At 33.8% G+C, this 20,622-nt stretch overlaps 1 protein-coding gene across 3 annotated transcripts in view; it reads left to right on the top strand.

Annotated features, from left to right (window-relative positions):
• The window catches only part of LOC123676758 (fatty acyl-CoA reductase wat-like), a 32,678-nt gene extending 16,108 nt beyond the window's left edge, over positions 1-16,570 (top strand). For 2 of the 3 annotated variants that reach the window (XM_045612930.1, XM_045612931.1), the window contains exons 3-9: positions 655-903; positions 4,349-4,494; positions 6,476-6,585; positions 6,642-6,834; positions 10,120-10,223; positions 10,284-10,464; positions 16,099-16,570. In XM_045612930.1, coding sequence (XP_045468886.1) covers positions 655-903; positions 4,349-4,494; positions 6,476-6,585; positions 6,642-6,834; positions 10,120-10,223; positions 10,284-10,464; positions 16,099-16,444 — 1,329 coding nt within the window. In that variant the 3' untranslated portion in view covers positions 16,445-16,570. The remainder of the gene's footprint in view (positions 1-654; positions 904-4,348; positions 4,495-6,475; positions 6,586-6,641; positions 6,835-10,119; positions 10,224-10,283; positions 10,465-16,098) is intronic. The other variant, XM_045612932.1, reaches the window with a different exon arrangement.
• The last annotated feature ends 4,052 nt before the right edge of the window (positions 16,571-20,622 follow it).

Genomic DNA, 20,622 nt, shown 5'->3' with positions numbered 1-20,622 from the left:
TATTTGAGGAACGATTTCAGTATTAATTGATAGACAGAAGGAACGTGGTTAATACCAGTAAGTTTAAATCCTGTATCATTCCCCAGATTTTGTATAAAGCCGTGTTTATTAGTTGAACTTCAAGTTAGAACTTACTGGCATTAATCTCGTGCCTTCTTTCTATCAATTAATAGTAAAATCGTTCCTCAAATAATCTTATTTATCAAAATAAGCCAATTTCTTCAACGTCAACGTATTAATTTGAATGACAATTTGTTTGTTTGGATTCCGAACACTGACATATTTATTTATTTAGTTACATTTGCTTATACCTTTATATGTGTGTATATTTTATATATGTATATATTTATGCGCCTTTTAACCTATATGTTTATATATTTATTTGCATTTTAAACCTATTTATACATTCCCACTGTATTGTATGACTTTGTCTGTTTATGCTCATTTCTCGACTTGTGAAAACAATTCTATTGTAACTCACCAATAAATATCTATCTATCTATCTATCTATCTGACAGGAGAATTAAAATGGCGGTGTGTGACGTCATCACTAATAGAGCGTATCGGCACCCAAAATCTCCTGACTTCACGTCAGTGCTCTCCCCATTTGTCTCTAGTATTCTGATGAAAGCGTATGCAATACTTTTCTTATAGAACATGGAGCCCTTGAAGAGGAAGTACCCGAAATTTATAGATAAAGTAACGATAGTCAATGGAGATTGCACTCTACCAGATCTCGGTATGGACGAAGACGTCATAGACAAGCTCATCAGGGAAACAAACTTCATAATCCATTGCGCAGCCACTGTCCGTTTCGACCAAGATATTAGAACTGCAGCACACATCAATGTAAGAGCGGTTAGAGATCTCATCACCATAGCCAAACAAATGAAAGACTTGAAGGTGAGTTCCCCGGAAATTCCGGACTGCGATAAAGGTTAATTTACTCTGCAAATGTTTCTACTGATATATTTACTCGCGTTTGAATTATTGGGTATTATTCGATTTCATCTAATAGGTTACATACGTGCCAAAATTATACGTCAGTCACTCTTCTGTATTTTTTTTTGTGGCCAGGAGCACAAGTCAAGAACAACTTCTGGGAGCAATGTCAAATCTGTTATTAAAAAAATCAAGGAAGACAATCAAGTGTGTTATTTCTCTCGAAATTGTCGAGGTCGAGGTACACTTAGATTAGTGTAATGATTACCTATGGTGGAAACCGTTGATTGATGTTTTCTTTTGAGTTTATTCTTTGTTTCATGTGTTCTTTGAAATTTGATCAATTGCGTTTCAGTTTACCAAAGGTAGTGAAAGCTTTTTGATCACTTTTGGGATGGAATATTTTTGTTTTTATTATCAAAATTCACGCACGCACGTCATTTGAGACTATCTTGAATGAAATGGTTCATCTGTATGTCCGCAAACTATTGTAACAGCCTCAACTTCTATAGTCTGTTAAGATATAAGACGGAGCAATATAAACAAGTTCGCCCGTAAGTAGTAGTATTTTCGAATAGGAAGCGACACTCAGGGCCGGCTCTAGCTATTTTGGTACCTGAACAGTGCTGCCAACCCACTGAGCTCAAATAAAGGTAGATAGAGGTTCGAAATTTAGGTAGATGTTGCCAAATTTAGGTAGATTATTTTTTCCTTTTTTTTAGGAGTTTTGAAAGAACTGAGTCCATAGAATTATAAAAAAAAAGTATGAGAATTCACATAATAAAAAAAAATTGAAAAACAAAGAAATATATTTATGTAATAATTTAAAATTAAAATTCAAATATATATAAAATAATGATAATTTTTCCCAATCACTCTTATAGGTCTGGTAATACTTTCTTTTCTTCGGTAATGGACCACGACTTGTTCCTTCGCCTCCATTATCACCGGCACTCATATTTTCGATAAATTCAGCAAAAAACTTACCTATACAACGACACTTTTTCTGTTTCGTCAAAATCGCAATATCCCGATTCAGCAATTCTACTAAAGCAGCCTGCTTTAAAGAAAGTTGTTCTCTTTACTACTTGAACCAAAGAATAACTGGTCTTTCAAATATTTCATTTCAACAGATGTGGATAATTTGCAAGAAATCGCTTGTTGTCCAAAAACTTTTATTATTTTAACACCCAAAAGGGTCTTTTATTGCTTCCCGACAGCAGCCTTCGATGCATTCAGAGGGTCTCATCTCATTCCTTTCGACGATCTTATTTTATTCTATTTTTTTTTTTAAGCATAATGATCGATTCATCTATTTTTCCTACGTACATGCAACCATATTTACTATCGCTATTTTTCTATCAAGCAAGTGCGTATTGAGGCTCAGCCATCGTTATTTATCAGTTTATTAATTACCAATTTTGGTCCTTTCTTTGCATCTGTATGTTTCTGAAACTCCGCCGCTGATCTCCGGAGATCTTCGTATCCAATGGCGTGCGTAAAAATTAAGATGTGAAATCGTTAATAAGGAATACATTTTTTTCATAGTCACGTTACTGGTAAAACGGTTTTTCGTTGATCTAAAACCGTAAAGTTCGCGCGGAGCTGAATTAAGGTAGATCGAGCTCAAAAAAGGTAGATAGGTAGATTAGTTCGAATTTAGGTAGATCTACCTAAATTTAGGTAGGGTTGGCAGCACTGTACCTGAAGCAAAACATTTTTTGGCACCCCTGCTGAAGAAGTATCAATAAACACTCCCCCAACAAAAAATATCACCTGTCTCGATGATAATTCACCATTTTTGATTTCTTTAGCGATTTTGCTAATCATTTCTTTCTAAAGTCGTTTCCACTTGGTTCTTTTTTTTCGGACATTTTTGCCTACAATAAATTCCTGGATTTCTTCGACGCCGATGAAAAATGCGTAAGTAATATATCTGATTCTCACATTCACAATCGATCATATACGATCGATGAAAGATTACCTAGCACATCACAAGATACAAGGGCGGTAAGGCATGCAAAGCTTCGAGGACTGAAAAGGATTAAAAACAAACGCTGAAAACATTTAGCATTTATCAGTAACTAGTTTCGAATTTAGAATCGTTAGAATTTTTCATATGTTGAATGTGTAAACAACTTCCACGTAATTCGAAGTGTTGTTTTTCGTAAATACAATCCATCCCTCATTCAATAATAGGCAATGCTGCTTATATTGGTTGGGTTGCCATGTATTATTTATTGAACAGGCGGCTTAGTAAAGACGGTTTGGAGATTTTTATTGCAGGAAATGTTGATAAACGCAGCAAAGCGGACCAAACTCATGTTGTTTTTAAGAATCAAGACTATATTTTTTCAGAAATATGAAAGGGTGGCCACAAACTGGGCTAAATTGCCGCCCATTGAAAAGAGGCGCCTAAAACAGTTGCTTCACTGTTTCACCCCTAACGCCGGCCCCGGGTACACTGCCCTCTAGAGATAATTCACATAACCGTACAGTTTGTACTCCATCTTAATTTGAAAATAAAATACCTGAAAATCTATATTCATGTTAAATGATACAAGAGCACAGATAAAAACCTCAGCAGAATCTCTGTCTCCCCGTATAGGTGTAGAGGGCTTCAAATAAAATGCCATTTGAAGAGCACAATATTGCAACGACCATGACCTCTTCTAATTCGATTTGAAATACACCAAATTTTCCTGCAAAGATTGGAACTTTCTTTGAAGAATCAACGAATAGACATTACAAGAAATCTATTTCCTATGCCAAATTTCCTTGTGACCATTAGATTGAAGGAAAGTATTAATCCATAAAGGTTTTCGTGACATTAATCTGGCAGTTCTAGTATCTGGGAAGTGAGATACAATTGGAAATAAATTCGGGTAGAAATGAAATTCATCTCAAGATTTCTTGACTGTAACCTGACTACTTATAAGAGGCGGAAGTACATGTAATAGCACTGGTTACCAATGCCAAGGTGTAGGGCAAAGCTGCCGTATGAAGAGTGCTAGCATCAGCTAGCAGAAGAACCATTTAATTTTTGGAGAAAATCATTCCTTGAATTCAATTTCATATGTTCAATTTTCCAAGTTAACCTACGATTATACGATTACGTTCAACATTCCTCAGTTCTCCATACGGCATCTGAAAGAAGCTGGCAATGTTTCCTTTAGACAACAACGCATAACAAAAAGTACCATGTTTTGGATGGATTGCCTCCCTTCAAATTCGAAGGAAGGCAATGAATATTCCGGAATGATTATAATACTATCATTGTCATGGGTCACTTTTCAATTTTGCTCGAAGGATAAGCCACAAAATCCAGTGACCCGATGTAAAACGTGAAACACCCTGTACAAGTGTTTGAGAATTACCGTTTTTATAATAATCTACTTATTTCCAGGCTTTTCTTCATGTATCCACTGCTTTCAGTCATTGTGTGTGGAGTGAAATACATGAGAAGTGCTACGAGGGTGGAATGGCCGCCGACAAACTGTTGGATTTAGTTGAAGCCATAGATGAAGATAGACTGACAAAAATGACACCAGGGTGAGGAATCATCAAGTACCAGTTGATCTTTTTCGTGTTCATTTATCTTCTTATCATAATACTGTTGGGTATATCAAATTAAGTATTCCTGCAAAAAATCAATCATCAGATCATATAATCTCTTTAATTTATGAATATAAACTATTATCTATCACTTTTGTAGAACATTTTACTTAAGTATAGTATAATCAACCACCGTACACTTGAAAAGAATTTAGATAGCTTTCTCTTCACCGACTTATTCCAGTTAAACTCAAGTAGGTCCCGATCCCATGGAAATATCCGGATAGAACTAACTTATGTCACTGGGCGATAGTGTACCATTCGACAGGTGATAGAATTTTTTAAATTGATTCAGTAGTTATTGAGCCTATTCACAACAAACATAAACAAACAAATGAACATACCAACAAAAGTTACCTCTTTATAATAATAGTATAGATAAATGTATTATTCAGTTGATGACTGATGATGAAGACGCCGATATCGTTGCAATAACAGAACCTTAGAAGTGTGAAGAGAAAATTCATATCATCTCAGTGGTTATAAATTAATATCTACCCACTGTCGAGAAAAAGGCAAGCATGGTGGAGTTGCCATATACAGGCTGTCTCATTTAAAAGTGTCCACCCTTAATAACTCAACAACGAATCAGAATTTGTGAAAACACTCAAACAGATCGACTTTGATGACAGGGGGGTCATGATCTGGGATTTAAAGCTTGTTTCTCTTAGCAACCCCTTAGAGAGGGTTGCAACCCCATCAGGAATTTGAATAGGGAAAGTGGGTAGTTTTGTAACACAAATGTATGCATGGATTCAAATTTGTATGAACCTGCAGTTTGTGTTCTATAAAATGAATAATCCCAAAGTTGCAGGGTGTTTTTTTAATGGAATTAGGGTACTCATGAAACTAAATGAAACAGAGATGTATTAATTGATTGTATTATTTCTATTGAAGTAAAAATATTTTCAACAAACAGTATTAGGGTCAATCTATGGCCTACGCCAACTATCATTTCACCAGTAACTGCAGATTTATTGATTGGTATCTATTTTACCATGATTACGACTATGGAATAAGTATTATACATTGGAAACGGTTTAGGGTTCGAACAACAAAATAATAAAAAATAATATATTACAATTTTATTTCGTATTTTTCTACCAAAAGTCATTCCTCTGGCATGTAACTGCACAGAGATTTAGAATTGAAATGATTATTTTAGACTATTGGAATTTGAAATAATAGCAATACTCCCAATAAGAATTTGAATACAGAATAAAATTATTACCAATTTATTGAAAAAAACAAATGATTTTTAGAAAAGTTACAGGTTGTTTTTTTATGGAATTATGATTGATAATGTCCAAAAGACCGATTGTAATTTTCCATAGTTAGATCATACAGATGATGATGATATTGAAGTTAGAGATTATTTAATATTCTTAGGTCTTAGACATAAACATTTGAAATTTAGGGAACATATTGATCACTTGAGAAGTAGATTAAATTGTGCTTGTTATATTCTCTAAGGAATCAAATCAATCTAAATAATCTTGGGTTGGCCTTCTACGCGAATTTTCATTCAGTCTTTTGGTATTATGTTCTGTTGAAGTTCTTCATATGTAGAATCTGTTTTTGTGATTCAAAAGAAAGCAATAAGAAACATGCTTGCTTAGAATGGAATACATATACTTTTTTAATGCATTACCACCTAAGTTGAGAAATTTTTCTAGCTTAAGCAGTTCAAGAAGAGGTTGTACGATCTGATATTGAATTGTAAATCGTATTGTGTAAAGGAATTCAGGAATTTTGTATATCACTGAACATGTTTGACTCTTTCCATATTTTATGCTATGTATGTGTAATTCTTTGGAATCAATAAATACTATTACTACATTATTTCTAGTTGAAAGAGGACTTCAATTCAAATGTTTTCAGAATATGCTATTAACATCTACATTATTATTTATTGCAGACTCTTAGGCGAATGGCCAAACACTTACGTATTCACTAAGGGGATAGCTGAAAACTTGGTCGCCCAAGAATTTGAAACAATGCCTATAGCCATCCTTCGTCCCGCGATAGGTAATATTACGTCCCTCCAGATCGAATAAGCATTCAATTTCGTATGTCTTTTGCAGTAATTGCTTCTGTGGATGAACCGGTGAAAGGTTGGGTTGACAATTTATATGGACCTACGGGTGGAATGATAGGCGCTGCTTTAGGATTGCTGAGGTCGATACAGGGAAAACAAGAGAACATTACAGAGCTAGTTCCTGCTGATTATGTCATAAACGCTGGTTTTGCAGTAATCTGGGATATAGTCGCTAATAGGTGAGGATATATGTATAGTTAATGTCAGAAGGAAAAAAATATTTTTTTCTGCATTCATGCAAAAAGCGAAACTTTATTGAACTATATTCAGTGGAAAAAGAAGTTCTTTATTGCACCCATCTGTCATTCTACTTCAACGTGCTGTTGGAAATCGTCGACAGTAGCGGAGGGATACGTAGAGGAATCACATGCAAACAAACTCAGTGTTGCAAAACAAATATTTCAGCCTGAAGGAAATAACAATGTACAGTTAGCAAGTACTAGTACGTTCACAGCAGTAACAAATCAAGTAGTGGATTTAAAAAGTTCTTCACTACGAAATATTCATATTGAAAATAGCACCAATTGTTCATTCACTTTCAACATTGAGGGTAAAAATAAAGTTTGAGTTAAATTGTTCGTAACGTATTAGTTCCTGTTTCAATGCAAATCGATATTAATAATAAAGTATTCAAGTTGCGCTTTTCATTTTCCTACACCTAGTGCCGCACCCCAATGAATCATTTTTTGCTTTTTGCATGAACGTAGAAAAAATGTTGTATGCAACACGTGCAAAAATTGTTTATTGCACTTGTTGCATAAATAACTTTTATTTGAATAACCAATTAGATAAAATAAAAAAAAAGAAAATTTCCATTATCTAATCTAGATATGTGGCCTTCTCTTAGTTATTACTCGACCACCAAGCACTGACAAATCATCTCGCAAATCATTGCTTGGCGTCGTACTTCGTCAAATTGGCAAGCTATAGTTCAGGAATTATTGACATCTCGGGCGGCTGTGGATAATCGAAATGAAGTTGGTAATGGCTCAATGAGTAATATTTTCATTTGCAGATTTCGATGGAAAAAAGAAATGTTAATCAAATATATTTATTTTCATAAATAAAAATGAATATAAAAAAAAGAATAAACTCTGTTTTCTATCGAAGCCAAAACTTAACTATAACACAGAAAACGGCTTTTTATTGTATAAAATTTTTAAACTAACCTCCGTTAAATGTCAGGAGAAAGAAATTCTGTAATTGTTAATAATTTAGAATGGCAACAACACAAAAATTACTCGTATTAATCCTTTGCCGATAATTGTCGAAGTTTTGCCTATGGTACAAAATGATTCTCAAGCAAGACAAATGGTCTTGACGAAGAACATTTCGCGCACGATTTTGAGCTATAAGTCTTAAACGATTACAAAATTGATAAAAGGTTTACAACATTGAATTTTCCGTAACAATCGGGATTCAATCACCAACACCTGTTTCTTTATCTGGTTTATATACAGGATCTTCTTCCTCTTCCTTCTTGCACAAAGGCTTAAACCTTGTTCCCCATTGATGATCTTCCTATTCCTATAGGTGATCTAGCACTGGTCCCTTTCCGATTTTATCCTGTCTCATTCTCTCTCTATATTAGTTACCTACTCCTGGATGTTTTCTACTTTCACACATTCCTCTTATGTCTTCACTCCTTCCTCTATCGTACAATTCTTTTGATAGGTCGTATGGTATCTTCGTAGAGTCTTGCCTTCGTCTTCATGTTTAGATGTTTATTCCTACATATCGCGTCGTTAAGACGTTAGGATTTTGTTAGCTCTCATATCTTGTAGGGATCACTCAACTTCAATGTAGCCAAAACTGTATAGTTCAACACTCACTTATTTGAAGGACATTACTTGTCCTATCATGTTCTGATTGACTTCTAGTTCACATAGTAGCTGACCTTTTACTGTTGTCATGCATTTTGTTATTTCAGTGGCTAAATCCATATCGAATTGCTTTGCTATATCAATGAAGAGTTGGAGGTTACTCTGAGGGTAGTCCTCATTTTTTTCAAAGAGTACTGCATCAACCCATGCTAGTTTTTACTTTTCTTATGGTATTATACATTATGATATTGAACATAAGTGGACTCAAAGATTCGCCTTGTCAGATTTCAATAATTGTATGACGTATTTCAGTCGCACCTTAGCAAAAGCTTTATGCAGACCAATGGAACATAGAAACCCCAGTTTATTATAGGCATTCTGTTTTTTTTATCTCCTATCTGCCGCATCACAAACACATTATCCTTACAGAGTATCTTCTTGCTCTAAGGCCTTGTTTTTAGTCAGCCAATGTTCCACGGAGTTGATCTTGGTTGCAGATTAATGCCTCTGTGATGTTCTGGTTCTTTTTTATTTCCTTCTTTAAACATCAGAAGCATTATACTCCCCTAGCAAACGACTTTCGTTTTGATGAAATTTCATTCCCTAGTGAGGTAATCTCAGTTATTCAACTCTTTCCTTCTTATTTCAGTAATTCATTTTGGATGTTGTCTTGACCTGATTATTTTCTGTTTTCAATTTTATTAGTTTCTTCCAGATATCCTGTGCCGTGTTGTCATTTATTGTGATTTTATCTAGTTCCTGCTCTTATTTGTTGTGGTCTTGAAAGAATTTTGTTAGATGGTCTATCCAAGTACTGTAATCTATCTCAAGTTTTCTGACCTTTTTGTTTGCTGCCTGATAAATTTCCACATTAAATTTTGTAGATCATAGAAATCTGATCTAATCCTCTTTCTTCCCCAGTGCTAATTTTGCGTTTTGCAAACTAGATCTATCATTTTATTTAATTTTTTTTTGTATTTTCGAAGGAAATCTATGTTTTGACAAATTCATATTCTAGGTAAGCTTTCCTGTTTTTATCGCATTCAGTTTTAATTTTTTTTTCGGAACCACGGTCTCATTCAGTTGAAAGAGATATACAGATATACTTTGATTCCCTATCCAAAAATAGTCTTATTAGTCTCATCAAGTTCTCGAATTTTAGACATATATTAAAATAGACCCCTTCAAAACAATTCCACAATTTTAATTTTTTTTACATGAACTGATATAATCTTGTTCAATGTTCAATATTTTCTCCCCCTGTTGCAACTTCTTGGATCTTGCCATTTCGTCGATAAAACCCGGAAAAATCAAAACAAATTACTACGTTCTCTGAAAAATATTCTGTATTTCGGAGATCAGAAAAAATTGATTACCTTTTATTCCCTCGTCGAAGCTTTATACATAGAAGTTTTGAATAACTTCTTTCATTAATGAACTTGATATACGCCCTAAATTTTATTAGAGAGGCGAATAGGTTCTGAGATATCGAAGTTTTAGAAATTTTTTTTTCAATTCTCCAATTATACGACACTCACGAAATTCTGTTTAGAGATTCGTTTTGCCAGTAAATGGATATGTTTAGCCACTTAATACTTCCTTTGGTATGTCAACCGAAGTGATTTATTATATTGATTACAGAAAAAATTGCCAAAATGGCCTTCTAATTACACCTGAAGAAACCAAGCACACTGAAGAACCTATATTCAACGTTGTCAGTTCAACAGAAGCACCCATCACATGGAGTAGGTTCCTTGTAACTTCTCAAAAACCCTTCGAGAATTAATGATATATTGCCTTTACAGAAAAATTTTACTATATGACCAGGAAACACGCAATCCATGTACCATCCGAGCTGCAACTTTGGTACGATTTTTTTGCATTTAGAGAAGGAAGACTGCATCATTTGATAGCATGTTTCTTTCTCCATACAGTACCAGCGTATTTAGTTGATTTTATCTGCTTATGCATAAGAAGGAAACCCATGTGAGTATACCTACTAGAAGATTAGAACTATTTTTATTATAGCTTGGAATATAGCCTTTCTATCAGTGACATATGGCTCATAAACATACTTCCTTAATTCCTAATTTATTAAACTCTCAAAATCCTTAGAAGGATGCGCAGCCACATCACGGGTATCAAGAGCTGGTTTAACCAAGTGTACAGGGTGGGCAAATTTCGATGTTTTAGCACTACAACTTTTGAACCAGAGAAGATAGACAAAATCTGATACCCACTTCTCGATCTCTTTTTCTGTGAAACTAACAAGGATATTATTCATTTTTGGCCACCTTCTTTTGTTTTAGAGTTATAAGCGAAAATTGGAAAAATGGCGATATCGAAAAACATTTATATCTCCGCTAATACTGATGATAGAGCTCTGAAATTGAAACATTATACAGGCACTTTTTTACGTAGAATCCAGTGGCGTGCACGTTTTTTCAAAAGGGTTTTCAATTACGAAGCTATGACCCAAAGTTATGTTTTTTCAAATGGGAATACTAGATTTTTGTGCCATTTTCTGAAAGCTCAATTTTTCCTGACTTCAAAAATATATAACATCGTATGATTCGTATCAAAAAAAATAACAGAAAATGGTCAAAAACCTTTTTTTACTTAAGAGTCTCAATATTTCTATGGTTACAACTGTTGATGAGCCTTTCTATAACAAAAGCAGTGTCCTTCCGCCAATCTGATTATTTCTATGCTTTTCAGTCATATCTACAAAATTCGAATCTATATTTATTTTATACAAATAGTTTCGAAAAGATAAACGAACTTGGAAAAAGTTTCCTAGGTAGCTTGAACACAGTTTCAAATATTCATCTATTGAAATATCGAGAAGAGGTGTCGACTGTGCATTGTGCAATTGTTGTCATTACTAGGTTAAATATTATTTCTTGTTTGTCCCTTCGTAATTAAAATGTTGAGTTCAATCATATATGCATTGTTTCATATGCTGTTTAAAATGGATTGGTACTTGTGCGTATTGATTCTGGAGACCTATGTAAATAATCTCCTGATACATGCATCTCAATACAACTCTTTCGATTGAAAAATTCGATCTTGTGGTTTCTCCGTTATTTCCAAATCAATTTTTAGATAAAAAATTTATAAAACATATCTAGATTCGAATTTCGTAGAAATAAGTGAAAAGCATAGAAATAATCAGATTGACGGAAGGACACTGCTCTTGTTATAGAAAGCTCAATTTTTCTGTGTTCATCAACAGTTGAAACCATAGAAATATTGAGACTCTTAGGTGAAAAGAGGTTTTTGGCCATTTTCTATTATTTATATTGATCCGAATCATACGATGTTATATATTTTTGAAATCAGGAAAAATCAAGCTTTCAGAAAATGACACAAAAATCTAGTGTTCCTATTTGAAAAAACATAACTTTGGGTCATAGCTTCGTAATTAAGAACCCTTCTGAAAATGCGAGTACGCCACTGGATTCTACGTGAAAAAGTGCCTGAATAATGTTTCAATTTCAGAGCTCTATCATCAGTATTAGCGGAGATATAAATGTTTTTCGATATCGCCATTTTTCCAATTTTCGCTTATAACTCGAAAACAAAAGAAGGTGGCCAAAAATGAATACTACCCTTGTTAGTTTCTCAGAAAAAGAGATCGAGAAGTGGGTATCAGATTTTGTCTATCTCCTTTGGTTCAAAAGTTGTAGTGCTAAAACATCGAAATTTGCCCACCCTGTACAGTGCATCCCATTTTGGGTGAGACAGCTAGGTTTCTCGCTTGTTATTTAAGATAGAGCTTTGCGGTTTTCACGTTCCTGTCCTACTTTTTCGTGAAACTCAAGTTGGTCTAATCAAATTTTGCATAACTGTTTCCGTTCAAGAGATACAGGGCGATTTTGGAAATTGATACTTTTCGGACCCCTCCTTTATCTCCGAAGTTATTAGAAATAATGCTGAGGTAAAAAGTACGTCTGAATCAGAATTCTGCGTAGAATCCAGTGGCGTACTCAATTTTTTTTTTCGGGGTATGGTTTTGAAGATTCAACACAAACCTATATTTTTTTTAATCGAACACCCTATATATCATTACTTCGTTGGATTCGTTTTTTTTCCCTTCAAAATGATATATGATACTATGTAGGTAGGATGTTCAGAAATGTTAAAAAAACACTAAAACATCAAATAATGATGATTTTTTGTAAATGGGCCATGAATTTCCTAAGTTTCAATAAGAGGATTATTACTTTTGATTTTTAAAAGTACTAGGTCATTGATGATACAAACATCCTTGTTGTTATTATGGCTACAATGCATTTGGGAGCATTGTTTTATCAAGTAGGCATTGGAGAGAAAAAAACCAATTTGATCTAGCTATCATCGCTATGAATTATTGTTAACAATTATTGATTCTTTTTTTATATGGGAAATCCATTGCCCATTAACAAAAAATCATCATTATTTGATATTTTAGTGTTTTTTCAACATTTCTGAACATCCTACCTACATAGTATCATACATCATTTTGAAGGGAAAAAAATAACGAACTCAACGAAGTAATGATATACATGGTGTTCCATTAGAAAAATATAGGTTTGTCTTGAATCTTCAAAACCATACCCCGAAAAAAAAATTGAGTACGCCACTGGATTCTACGCAGAATTCTGATTCAGACGTAGTTTTTACCTCAGCATTATTTCTAATATCTACGGAGATAAAGGAGGTGTCCGAAAAGTATCAATTTCCAAAATCGCCCTGTATCTCTTGAACGGAAACAGTTGTGCAAAAACCCAAAATGGGATGCACTGTACGTTCCACACTATCCTTATCCACTTCACAGAGCCAGCAGATTAAATCCTACAGGCTGATTTTCCTTCCATAAAAATGTTGATTATGATCTTTAGCGCCGCTATAGGATCTGTGCTACTAATACCAGTTACACCAACACAGGCCGACTGTATATGGTGACTTCATTAGTTTTTGTTGACCATATTAGAAACAGGCGATAATGAGAAGAACAATCATCATCAATTTCTACAGTCACATGTATGTGGTTTTACCCCTTAAGTCTTCTAAAAAGCTTTTTGCAGCTAAGGCCTTGGAAATATTTTTTATCAATTCAGTTGAGTTTGTTGGATTTGAACTATCTGAACCTTCTTCTGAACGCTTGTTCCCCAAACCGATCGCTCGATGTTGAAAATAAAAACTAATATGTCAGTGACAATAGATCCAATCAAATTGAGATTCGACGCTCATTTAAAGAATAACAATTTTAAGGTGAATTCATGTACAGTGCATCCCATTTTGGGTGAGACTGCCAGGTTTCTCGCTTGTTATTTAAGATAGAGCCTTGCGGTTTTCACGTTCCTGTCCTACTTTTTCGTGAAACTCAAGTTGGTCTCATCAGATTTTGCATAACTGTTTCCGTTCAAGAGATACAGGGCGAATTTGGAAATTGATACTTTTCGGACCCCTCCTTTATCTCCGAAGTTATTAGAAATAATGCTGAGGTAAAAACTACGTCTGAATCAGAATTCTGCGTAGAATTCAGTGGCGTACTCAATTTTTTTTTCGGGGTATGCTTTTGAAGATTCAACACAAACCTATATTTTTATTAATGGAACACCCTCTATATCATTACTTTGTTGAATTCGTTATTTTTTCCCTTCAAAATGATGTATGATACTATATAGGTAGAATGGTCAGAAATGTTAAAAAAACACTAAAACATCAAATAATGATGATTTTTTGTTAATGAGCAATGGATTTCCCTTATAAAAAAAAGGTTCAATTGGATAATTTTAATTTCTGATTTTTATAAATAGAAGAGTAAGCAAACAAAGATAATGCACTCATCACTAACATGAAAAACAAAACGTAGGTACCTAATAGCAACAAATAAATAATACAAAAATTCATAAACATTGCATGATATCTTACTGCTCAAACTGTTCAAATTACTGTCCATTTTCCTCTAATACATAATTGACAAAACTTTTCAATACGCCTGAGTGCATTTAATATTATAAAAGGGCGGTTTTGTAAATCCTGGAAAACTGCCTCTCTTGATGCACGAAAATCTTCCAGACTGTTATGTCTTTTACTGTAGTATATTATATGTATTAGGGAGAATGGACAGCAATTTGAACAGTTTAATCTGTAAGATATTATGCAATGTTTATGAATTTTTTTATTATTCATTTGTTGCTATTAGGTAGGTACCTACGTTTTGTTTTTCATATTAGTGATGAGTGTATTGTATTTGTTTGCTTACTCTACTATAAATAAAAATCACAAATGAAAATTATCCAATTAATCCTTTTTTTCATATGGAAAATTCATTGCTCATTAACAGAAAATCATCATTATTTGATGTTTTAGTGCTTTTTTAACATTTCTGACCATCCTACCTATATAGTATCATATATCATTTTGAAGGGAAAAAAATAACGAATTCAACGAGGTATTGATATATAGGGTGTTCCATTGAAAAAAATATAGGTTTGTGTTGAATCTTCAGAAGCATACCCCGAAAAAAAAATTGAGTAAGCCACTGGATTCTACGCAAATTCTGATTCAGACGTAGTTTTTACCTCAGCATTATTTTTAATAACTTCGGAGATAAAGGAGGGGTCCGAAAAGTATCATTTCCGAAATCACCCTGTATCTCTTGAACGTAAACAGTTATGCAAAATCTGATTAGACTAACTTGAGTTTCACGAAAAAGTAGGACAGGAACGTGAAAACCGCAAGGCTCTATCTTAAATAACAAGCGAGAAACCTGGCAGTCTCACTCAAAATGGGATGCACTGTACTTTCTGAAAATATGAACAATTATTTCAAATTCAAAATACGAAGTGATATTTTCAACCTGAACACTTCAAATGAGAATTAATGAGTCAGTCCGGGAATATTGAAAAAATTAATAGGTCTCTGATAAATTCCGCCGACAAGTTTGATTCTGATGAGTGATGATGGTTTAATTATTTCCATGATTATGAAAACTCACCCTGTAGCTTGTTTAGGAAAGGCAGAAATTAATTTTTTTATATAGTCAATCCGTACTCACCTAGTCTACCTCTGGTAAGAGAATGTCTAGTTAATTATGGGACACACTGTATAAAATAGCAATTCAAGGCCTATTGCAAAATTTCGTGTTAATGGCGGCATCAGAACAGTAGAGAAATCGAGCAAAATATCGCAAAAAAAAATTGCAAAGCACTAATAAGAAGTCAGGAATTTTTGGACGATCATTCATTCTTCACCCTTGGAGACTGCATAACTCTTGAGTTCACATCAGTGCTTTCTACATTTTTTAGTATTATTTTCTCCTGGCTTAAAAATGATTAGACTTTCGAATACCAAACCAACATTAGACAACAACCTACGGACAAAACTGTTTGTAGTTTGTTAACGAGCAAATAAGATTATCGTGTCTTTGAGAAATTGATTGAAATTCATGAACCCCAATGAGCATATTCCTGGTATATTCAGAGCCTACTGTGTCCTAGGTCTTCTTGTCTCAATGTCATTCACAATGAAATGTTTTCCGTTGAAATTTATTTATTATTCAGGGATTGTCTCCATTCTTATTTCTAATATAATCTTTCTCATTTTCTCAAATTTATAATTTCTACACAGGCTGGTTCAAGGATATCAGAAAATCAACAAATTCATGGAGGTAGTATCCTATTTCGCTCTCAGGGAATGGAAGTTTTTCGACAACAATGCACAGAACTTATGGAGAAGAATGAACCCAGAAGATAAGAGACAGTACCCCTTCAACATGAAGAATTTCGACTGGGACACCTATATGCATTACTACGTAAGAGGTGCAAGAGTTTACCTTCTGAAAGACCCTCTGGAGACCATCCCCAAGGGAAGGGTGAAATTTTGGAAGCTGTTCATCGCGCACTATACTCTGATTGCTATCTTACTGTTGATATTTTTCAAGATTTTGTGTTTGTTGTGCTCTTGTATATTTTGAAGTGAATGTGATTAAGCTTTGTGCTTAATTTCGATTGAATATGGCATATTTATGTTATTGTATATTATTGTGGTTGTGAATGGAAAATTTAGTGTAGGTGTATATTGAATAATAATGTAAAAACTTTTTGGCTATATATTTGTGGAAATGAGGTTCCTCAATGAATTGAATTGAGAAAAAAGTAGGAACAAATAAGAAAAGCGATGCCATCCCAGGCAACAATGTTGGCCGAGGTGTTGTTGTTCGGGAATGTTGATCTACCACAAGGTGACCTACTATTTTTCTGAAATTCCATTTCAGATTATCATGAATTGAGGATTTCGTTAAATAAAGAACAATTGACAAATTTATATTATATTAAATACATCATTTGTTTATTAAATTATCAGATCATGAAACAAGGTGATATAAACAAACAATAAAAAGATTTGTCATTTCGTAGAGTTTCGTTTTTGTTAACGACGTCTTCCAGTAGTTCACTTTACAAATAGCTAGTTGGAGGATTTTTTTATTACAGGATCCTTTAATGAAATAATCACTCATTTGTATCTTGCAATAACTATCTGTTTATATTTATATAAGGTGTATTTTTTAGGTGGCCTTAATATTTGTTTTTGCCGGAGCATTGTGATGAACTATTTGAACTGAATTTGAATGATATTGAAGATTTTGAATATGAGCTTTTGATAACCGATAACATAATGAACTATAACTGAAATTTGTTGCAATGACTTGAAGTTAAATGAGACTTTTCTCTTTGAATATTCAATTAGATAGTAGTGGGAATAACTAAATCCTTTTGGAAATTGTTGCAAATTTTTTAAATTGCCGTCATTCATCTTCAACAATTTTCATCGGTCATCTACAGCAATTTTGACCAATGCTGAAGCAGATTTAATTGCCTTAAATAGCTAAGGGATGAAAATCCTCAGTGGTGGTCAAAGAATATATTGCGATAAATAAAGTGCACATAGGTCATAAAATATTCGGAATTAATACCGAAGAAGAAATCAGCAATATCGGTGATTAATTTTTTTCAGATGATATTATAACGGTGGCAAGAAAGGGAATGACGTTTCAGGTTGAAGTCAACCTGTGTTCAATAATTTTACAAACTTCAACTTAACTATAAACATACAAAATAGATATAATTAGCGTTTCATATATTATGAATCTGATATTCAATAAAAATATTTTCTCGATGTGGGTTGATTTTGAGCCGCCCTTAGCATAGAACCAATTTGCTGTCCTAACAGAAGTCAACTCTACAAAATGCAAAAAATTAATATTGGGTAATTGGCGCCTTCTTATGAGAAATAAAAACATTCATGGCATCTCTTTGAAAAATTTTGATAACATCAGGAAAATATTCATAAACAAGAAATCAACAATCTTAAACATCCGCAAAAAATTAAATTCATTTTAGAAAAAGAAAAAATAAACCTTTGTCCTTTCCCTTCATATTACTCGCATAATCGTATCCTTGTACTCTTATATTTTTGAAAGGTAGAGACATCATTTCTAGTTTTTCAAAATCACAAATCCTAAAAAATACTCCCTGATTCTAATATAAATTAAATAATGAGGATGTGCACTCTGGAGAATATGTTATTTTTGGTTATACAGCTTACCTTAATTAATTTAATTTGAAGTTTCAAATCCAAAGGTGAATTGAAAAAGTTAGAAAAAAAATGATAACATCCACTTTGCATCTATATTAAAACTCGCTATAAACGATTAAAAAATTGTGAATTGTTTAGGTAACTGTAGCCAATATGGCCTAGAACTCTTTATGGCCTAATCAAGGTACAGATCCACCTTTCCCCTTGTTTTCTTCAACATCTTTAAAATAATTTTTTGAATTATTTTGTTCATTTGTAAGCTAATATCGGTGCACATCTGTTCTCTGGAGCCGAATAATCATACGCTTATTTGTTCGTTGTAGCCTGATCTAATTTTGTACAGGTAAATAACTTTTTTCGGCAACCGTCCGGGAAGTAAGCACTTCCTGGACGCTTTTTCTCTGAGAAAGTAGCATTTCCCGGCCTAGTCCGGAAAGTACGTACTTCCCGGACTAGGCCGGAAAAGAATCATAGAATCCATAGCAACCGAGATAACGGCTGACAGTTTATATGAAATTAGTTGTCAAACATTTGCATGTTTTTTGATCGCAATCGCAATAAAATATGTAGGGCAGCAGCGATAGTGTTATTTTACATGGTTGCCGAAAAAATATTGTATGCAACACGCCCGAAAATGGTTTTTTTGGACTCACAGACTTTCAGGACTCGCTTACGCTCGTCCTGGAATTTTGTCTATTCGTCCAAAAAAAAACCCTTTTTTCCGGACTTGTTACGTAAATTACTATTTTCGGCAACCGTCCGGGAAGTGAACACTTCCCGGACGCTTTTTCTCTGAGAAAGTAGCATTTCCAGGCCTAGTCCGGAAAGTACGTACTTCCCGGACTAGGCCGGAAACGCATCATAGAATCCATAGCAATCGAGATAACGGCTGACAGTTCATATGAAATTAGTTGTCAAAAATTTGCATGTTTTTTTATCGCAATCACAATAAAATATGGAAAGCAGCAGCGATATTGTTATTTTACATGGTTGCCGAAAAAATATTGTACGCAACACGCCCGAAAATGGTTTTTTTGGACTCACATACTTCCAGGACGAGCGTGAGCGAGTAATTTTGTCTATTCGTCCAAAAAAACCCTAAACAAAATTGGAAGTCTGTGAGTCCAAAAAAAACATTTTCGGGCGTGTTGCGTACAATATTTTTTCGGCAACCATGTAAAATAACACTATCGCTGCTGCTTTCCATATTTTGCCGAAAAATTACTATTTTTATGATTATCTTGTTCGTTTTCACCGTTTCCACCTAAATATCTGCGAACAAAAACGGAAACTAAAAACTAGAATTCTTGTACAAAATGGAGAGCTCAAAACAGCCGAAGAAATGTTCATTCATGTCAATTCAGTGGTTGGTGATACTTCGTTATGTCCGACTCTGACAGCAATAATATAATTGCAAATGCTGCTTTTGTTATTTTGTCTCAATCACGCAAAAAAAAGAAGAAAGAGACGTTGATGGATGACAAATTTAAAGCATTGAAGCATACTGGATAATGTAGGTGAAACAATGACGGATGTCAAAGAATAAGAAGAAAGTGCTCAATTCCGAAATTTTTGTATAACGGCGTCAGAGGATTTTGACCCTTCATTATCTCTGATCAGTGAAAAAATTCGGAAATCAAGTACGGATTTTAGAGACTCGATTCCTGCATATTACAGGCTAGCAGTGCCTTTAAAATTTTTGTAAACTGCTTTTTAAACATTACATTCTAGTAGATTTGCAATTTCCTCGAAGCATCTTGTTTTCTAGTTGTGTTTTTGTACAATTGTCCACAGGTCGGATCCCACAGATTGCGAATTTTGGTAGGTTACTATCATTAATAGACATTTTTCTCGAAAAACAAACCATAATTGAATCGATGAGAATATAAATCAAATGTTTACATCAAGTGATCGTGCATTCTTAAAATATTCCATAAAATCTTTTAGAAACCTGATAGAATTATGAAAGAATGCTTCACGCCTGTTCAAACTAAAAGAATTCGATAGAGTGGGGTTAGAATTAGCATTCATTTGTTTTTTTATATGATACAACCCACGCACAGGTTTATCCTCCTGTGGGATTCAATATTGTTTATCATTAGCTAAAAAAACTATTGTGTATTTAAAATTGAAATGGTAAATAAATATTATTATTATTATTATTCGCTCGTTTGATGTAAATGTTAATGAAATTCGTTACTAGACGCACGAAATATAATTCGCACCAGATTTAGAATTCCATCATTATCTTTCAAGTTGATGATGAATTGAGAATATCGTTTTGAATCAAAAGCGGTGGAAAGATTTTTGGTCTGGATCAGGAACATCCACTTAAATAATTCCTGGTTCAAATGTCATGAATGTCGGATCCTATCTGAGCCATCTCAGATTTGCCGATGACATAGTCCTTTTGAGTAGTAGCATACAAGAACTAAGGGACATGATAAAACAACTAAACGATGCTTCAAAAGAGATCGGCTTGAAAATGAATATCACCATGATAAAAGTGATAAGTACAACCAAAGAAACGATACACATAGATGATAAAAAACAAGA

Source organism: Harmonia axyridis, chromosome 3 (assembly GCF_914767665.1).
Source record: "Harmonia axyridis chromosome 3, icHarAxyr1.1, whole genome shotgun sequence".
Classification (NCBI taxonomy): Eukaryota; Metazoa; Arthropoda; class Insecta; order Coleoptera; family Coccinellidae; genus Harmonia; species Harmonia axyridis.
The sequence above is the reverse complement of the archived record's forward strand: the minus strand, read 5'-3'. Positions and strand labels throughout refer to the sequence as shown.